At 42.2% G+C, this 6,980-nt stretch overlaps 1 protein-coding gene across 1 annotated transcript; it reads right to left on the bottom strand.

Moving 5' to 3' along the window:
* Window positions 1-673: 673 nt before the first annotated feature.
* Window positions 674-6,980, bottom strand: LOC310987254 (tripartite motif-containing protein 16-like; the record flags this gene model as incomplete). Its single annotated transcript, XM_083973443.1, has 2 exons — window positions 674-2,369; window positions 5,992-6,980. 2 exons carry the CDS (start codon window positions 6,978-6,980, stop codon window positions 674-676), a joined length of 2,685 nt encoding a protein of 894 aa, XP_083829569.1.

Here is a 6,980-nt window from a genome sequence, read left to right on the forward strand (position 1 = left end):
GGGCAGCAAAATTCTGGGAATTTTCAAAGTTGGAAACTTTCCATGGGAATTAACCGCAATATATGGTAATTAACAGGAATATATGGGAATAAACGGGAATAAAAACAAAATTTAAAAAATTGAAAGTTGGCCCTTACCTGGGAACTGGGGGGGGGGGGGGGGGGGGGGGTAATATTTTACTCAACATTCATTTTTTGGTTGTTCAGTAAAATAATTGATTGTTCATACAAGAATTAAAACTTGATAATGTTCTACTCACAAATAAATTTAATTGTATTATTTTGGATGCATGGATGTCTCCTTATGACAAAACAAAATATTTACATTTATGTTTGGATATGAGTTTCTGGAAAGTTTCTGGAAATTGTCCACCCCTTTGCAACCCTACAGATGATTAATATGATCAATAATCTTTGATAGACATCTTTGTACATGCTGATATTTTCCACATCCATAATATAATCCACATGTTAAATGATTTAGTTTCATCAAACAAAATAATTTAATCCAAATGTTGAAAATTAGAACAAAGAAAGAAAACAAAAATCTTTTCACAAGTTCATTGTGTTGTTGAAACAAACAAAACGAGGTAGGTTTGTCTGTATCAGTGCAGACTAACCTACACATACAGTCGACTGCAGCATCATGGATGAATCACACTAAACACTCCTGTTTACTTGAGCTCACACAACTCAGCTGAACCTAAAACCCCGAGTCCAGGATGTAGAGGCTGAGTGAAGGTGGTCTGGACTCTGTGGAGGAGAGTCATGGTTTTAGAGACGTTGTAGAAAGACAGAATACCTGCCCTGTGATCCAGGTACACTCCTATTCTGGAGGACTCAGGGCCGGAGACGGAGGTAACATTTCTGTTATGTATGAATTTATGACCACCACTGGAGCAGTATAATGTCCAGGATTTGTCATTGTATCCAAATCCACATTCAGACCCTGTTCTCTGGATGTTCTTGTAGGAAACTGCTATAGAAACGTCACCACTCCACTTCACCTCCCAGTAACAACGTCCTGTCAGACCCTCTGTGCTCAGAACCTGCCAACATCTAGTGAATCTGTCTGGATGACTTGGATATGACTGCTCCTCACTCATCTTAGTTACTTTTCTGTTCCTGTCACTCAATGACAAAACTTTGTGTGCTGTGTTTGAATCCAAAATGATTTTTTTTGAATATCTCAAGAACTCAGCTCTGGTCTGAGGTTCTCTCTGCAGCAGTAAAACCTTTACTTGAGACACTGACCATGAGACCTTTGACCCCTCCTCACTGAGAACAGCCTGCAGTTTCTCTCTGGCCTTTGACACTGCTGCTGTCACTTCCTTAAAATACGTCGGAGATTGTTGAGTGATGCTGAGTAAATCTGTTTCCTCACCCAGATGTGGCAGAGAGGGGTAGTTGTTTAGGAAATGGAGGTGGTCCTCTGTGATCGACAGCTGCTCCAGACCAGAGTCTTTCCTCCTCAGCTCAGTGATCTCCTGCTGCAGCTTCTCCTCCAGCTCTTTGACTCGACTCACTTCAGTTTCCTGTTCTGATCTGATCCGCTGCTTCACCTCAGACCTTCTCTTCTCAATGAGTCGGATCAAGTGGGTGAAGGTCTTCTCACTGCTACTAACAGCTTCATCAGCAGAGAGGTTGATGGCCTCCGCCTCCTGTTGAAGCACCTTCACATCTTTCTCTCTGTCCTGGATTCTCTGTTGGATCTTTTGACGACTCAGCCCGAGCTCCTTCTGTTTCTCAGCCCTTTCTGCTACAGCTGAGACTGTGTCGTGGCCTTTGTGTTCGTCCATGGAGCAGAGAGAACAGATACACTGCTGATCGGTGCGGCAGAAAATCTTAATTACCTCATTATGACGAGGGCAGATGTTCTCCAGAAGTTTTGTAGAGGCTTCGACCAGCGTGTGTTTCTTCAGTGGAGCTACGTCGTAGTGAGGCTGAAGGTGCTGCTCACAGTAAGAGGCCGTACACACCAGACAGGACTTGAAGGCTTTCAGCTTCCTCCCAGTGCAGAAGTCACAGGCCACGTCTCCAGTTCCAGCGTAGGAGTGATCAACTGAAGCAGCTTTCAGTCCTACCTTCTTCAGTTCCTCCACAAATTCTGCTAACATGGTGTTTTTCACCAGGGCTGGCCTCGGTGTGAAGCTCTTTCTGCACTGAGGGCAGCTGCATGTCTTCTTCTGATCATCTTCACCCCAGTGGTTTTTAATACAGCTCATACAGTAGCTGTGTCCACAGGGAATAGTCACCGGCTCCTTTAGAAGATCCAGACAGATGGAACAGCTCAGTTTTTCTTGATCCAGCTGAATTGTTTGCTGTGCCATCTCTGCTCTACGACCGTCGTCAAAGTCAAGACGTTTCACTCTGGATTACCAAGTTGTTCTCTGAGCCACACCAGCTCTGACACGTCACCTGTCTCCAGTTATCAGGTTCAAGGTTCATTTATTGACTCACATGAAAACAATATAATATGTTATACTCCGGTCAAAGTAGCACAATAAAGTGACAGTAAAAAGAGGAGCGGCGACTCAGAATATCGTCTCTACACATGGAGCCTGTGTAACTGTCATAAAGCAGCTGCTGATTGACTCAAACTCAGGGATCAGACAGGAAACCAAGTCAAAGTTCAAAATCAAAGTCTTTAATGAAGCCTGAGCTCAGTCATGTGACGTCAGTAAATAGAAGTCAATAAAACAGGTGAGGAGAAGCAAACAGGAAATCAGGCCGAGTTTACTGAAGACAAGCTGAAGGAAATGGAGGATAAAAGTGAAAGAGGGAGAGAGCCGGTGGAGTCTATTTGCTGGACCTGGGGGAATCAAGTGGTCAGTGTGGTGGTCACTGTCTGCCGGTGGCCGCTGAAACCAGATGTTTGTGCTGAAACCAGATGTTTGTGCTGCCAGTCGGACTCGGACGTGTGTTGTCAGTGCCTGGACTCTATGCTGGACACGGAAAGTTGCTGCATAGCGTATAACTGGAGGAGAGTGGGTGAGTTGTTTTCGTCTCTTTTCAATAGAAACCAGGCAAAGCTAACAGATGTTTGATGCCTTGTATTATGGGCTGGGACCCTGTTTGTACTGTTGATGATGGTTGGTGCTGTTCTGAGCATTATTTGTGGCTATAAGTGGCTTTTTGATCATTTGATAGTGGATCCGTATACTGCGCTGTTTGTTATGGTGCGGTCATTGCTAAAGTTGCTACAACTTGAGAAGCTAGCCGTTAGCAGACTTCCCTTTAACACATCTCTCCTGCAGGCGTTGTCCACCTTTCTAGTACAAGAATCTGAACTTTGCTGTGAGGCCCTCAAAATTGAGGTGGTGTCACGCACTTACGTTGTGTTGGCGACTCTTCTGTTCTCTTCGATCGAGCCTCATAAACTTCTAGCAAATCATTTTTGTGTGTGATTTTTATGAAGAATGAGAAGTTTGCTGTTCAAATGGTGACTGTGAGATGATTTATTTATTGATATAATGTTGTACAATAAGTTTTCACACCTTGGTCCCTTAAACTGTGACCAAGTAACAACACTCGAATACACACTTTAAAAGATTACATATTAAAATGTGAAAATCTTACATTTCATATTTTTTCATTGACAACTTGGATAATCATGATATTATTATGTTGTTGTTGTTTTTTTCCCCATGAATAAAAGTAAAGTGATTCTGATAACATGATAACAACAGCAGCACAGTCTGTGAAACAACAGAGTAGATATTAAATCATCCAAGTTATATCCATAATGATACAAACATCTGGCAGATAATTAGGGTTGCAAAATTCTGGGAATTTTCAATGTTGGAAACTTTCCATGGGAATTAACGGGAATATATGGGAATAAACAGGAATAAATCCAAAATTTAAAAAATTGAAGGTTGGCCCTTAACCGGGAACTTTCATCCAAGAATTAAAACTTGATAAAGTTCTACTCACAAATAAATCTGCTGAAATGTTTTTTAATTGTATTATTTTGGATGCATGGATGTCTGTTTATGACAAAACAAAAAATATTTACATTTATGTTTGTGTAAAGGGTTAAAAACTAAGTTCATTGAGTGTAAAGATGTTTAAAATACATTAAATTCATGGAGAAGAAATTAGAAAAAACAGTATACTGTAGACAAAAATATAAAGTAGTTGTACAGTTTATTATATGTGTTAAAAATACTTAGTGTATTAAAATGGTTCAACAAAGAAAGAAAACTAGACACCCCTATAAATATGTTTTTTATTTCATTTTATTATGTAAATGGCATTTCAGTGCTCATTTCATTGTACTGTTGTTTTTGGTGTTAGCGCGATACTTTATCATGTCAGTAGGTGGCGCCTTGCGCCTAAGAGGAACACAAAACCCCTTAGAGGCAGATCCTGCAGAATAAATTCTGCAGTCCTGCTAACCAGAAGCCGATGCCGTTCTGCCTCTTTGTGTTTACATACAGGTGGGTTTAACTTCTTCTAGTGTACATGTTGGTGTCCCAAAAATAAGGGTCATGAGTATCGAAGTTATTGTTGTAAGAGACAGAGAGTTAAAACTGAGTAATTGTGTGTTTTAACTGTGTTAGGGTCCGTGTTCGGATGTCGGTTGCTAACTGCTAACATGTAGCTAAACGGTACAATGTAATAGGTAAACAAAGGGGTTTGTTTTGTTTTGTTTGGATGTGATTAATTGTGTCACGTTTTATTACGGTTGTGATAATTAATTACATGTGTGTTTGACTTTATGAGAATAAATTATGCAGTCCTGCTAACCAGAAGCCGATGCCGTTCTGCCTCTTTGTGTTTACATACAGCCATTGACCGTGGTGGCAGAGGCCATCGCGACCCTCCCTGATACCCCTAGGTCAGGAGGGTAATATTTGGATATGATATAGTTTGTTTAAATTACCCCCAATTTCCAATTAATTCCCATAAATTCTCAATAATTCCCATGGGAAGTTTCCATTTGGAATATTTCCAAAATTCCCCAGCTTAACTTCCCATGGAAAGTTTCTGGAAATTGTCCACCCCTTTGCAACCCTACAGATAATTAATATGTTCAATAATCTTTGATAGACATCTTTGTACATGGTGGTATTTCCGTAATCCATAATATGATCCACATGTTAAATGATTTAGTTTCATCAAACAAAATAATTTAATCCAAAAGTAGAAAATTAAAACAAAGAAAGAAAGAAAAAAAATCTTTTCACAAGTTCATTGTGTTGTTGAAACAAACAAAACAAGGTAGGTTTGTCTCTATCAGTGCAGACAAACCTACACATACAGTCGACTGCAGCATCATGGATGAATCACACTAAACAATCCCGTTTACTTGAGCTCACACAACTCAGCTGTGTGTCCAGAATGCAACCAAGATAACCTGAGTCCAGGATGTAGAGGCTGAGTGAAGGTGGTCTGGACCCTGTGGAGGAGAGTCATGGTTTTAGAGACGTTGTAGAAAGACAGAGTACCTGCCCTGTGATCCAGGTACAGTCCTACTCTGGAGGACTCAGGGCCTGAGATGAAGGTACCTTTACTGTTATGTCTGAATGTATAACTACCACTGGAGCATTGTAATGACCAGGATTTGTCATTGTATCCAAATACACATTCAGACCCTGTTCTCTTGATGTTCTTGTAGGAAACTGCTATAGAAACTCCACCACTCCACTTCACCTCCCAGTAACAACGTCCTGTCAGACCCTCTGTACTCAGGGCCTGCCAACTTCCAGTGAATCTCTCTGGATGACTTGGATATGACTGGTCCACACTCATCCAAGTTACTTTTCTGTTCCTGTCACTCAATAACAAACGTCTGTGGGCTGTGTTTGAATCCAAAATGATTTGTTTTGAAAATCTCAAGAACTCATCTCTGGTCTGAGGTTCTCTCTGCAGCGGTAAAACTTCCACTCTTATAATTTTCACTGAGACCTTTGAACCCTCCTCATTGAGAACAGCCTGCAGTTTATCTCTGGCCTCTGACACTGCTGCTGTCACTTCCTTAAAATACGTCGGAGATTGTCGAGGGATGCTGAGTGAATCTGTTTCTTCACCCAGATGTGACAGAGAGGGGTAGTTGTTTAGAAAATGGAGGTGGTCCTCTGTGATCGACAGCTGCTCCAGACCAGAGTCTTTCCTCCTCAGCTCAGTGATCTCCTGCTGCAGCTTCTCCTCCAGCTCTTTGACTCGACTCACTTCAGTTTCCTGTTGAGATCTGATCTGCTGCTTCACCTCAGACCTTCTCTTCTCAATGAGTTGGATCAAGTGGGTGAAGGTCTTCTCACTGTTACTAACAGCTTCATCAGCAGAGAGGTTGATGGCCTCTGCCTCCTGTTGAAGCACCTTCACATCTTTCTCTCTGTCCTGGATTCTCTGTTGGATCTTTTGACGACTTCGCCCGAGCTCCTTCTGTTTCTCAGCCCTTTCTGCTACAGCTGAGACTGCGTCGTGGCCTTTGTGTACTTCCACAGAGCAGAGACAACAGATACACTGCTGATCGGTGCGGCAGAAAATCTTAATTACCTCATTATGGCGAGGGCAGATGTTCTCCAGAAGTTTAGAAGAGGCTTCGACCAGCGTGTGTTTCTTCAGTGGAGCTACGTCGTAGTGAGGCTGAAGGTGCTGCTCACAGTAAGAGGCCATACATGTGAGACAGGACTTGAAGGCTTTCAGCTTCCTCCCAGTGCAGAAGTCACAGGCTACGTCTCCAGGTCCAGCATAGGAGTGATCAGGTGAAGCAGCTTTCAGTCCTACCTTCTTCAGTTCCTCCACTAACTCTGATAATATGGTGCTTTTCACCAGGGCTGGCCTCCCTGTGAAGCTCTCTCTGCACTGAGGGCAGCTGCATGTCTTCTTCTGATCATCTTCACCCCAGTGGTTTTTAATACAGCTCATACAGTAGCTGTGTCCACAGGGAATAGTCACCGGCTCCTTTAGAAGATCCAGACAGACCGAACAGCTCAGTTTTTCTTGATCCAGCTGAATTGTTTGCTGCACCAT

Source organism: Trachurus trachurus (assembly GCF_905171665.1).
Source record: "Trachurus trachurus genome assembly, chromosome: 6".
Taxonomy (NCBI): Eukaryota; Metazoa; Chordata; class Actinopteri; order Carangiformes; family Carangidae; genus Trachurus; species Trachurus trachurus.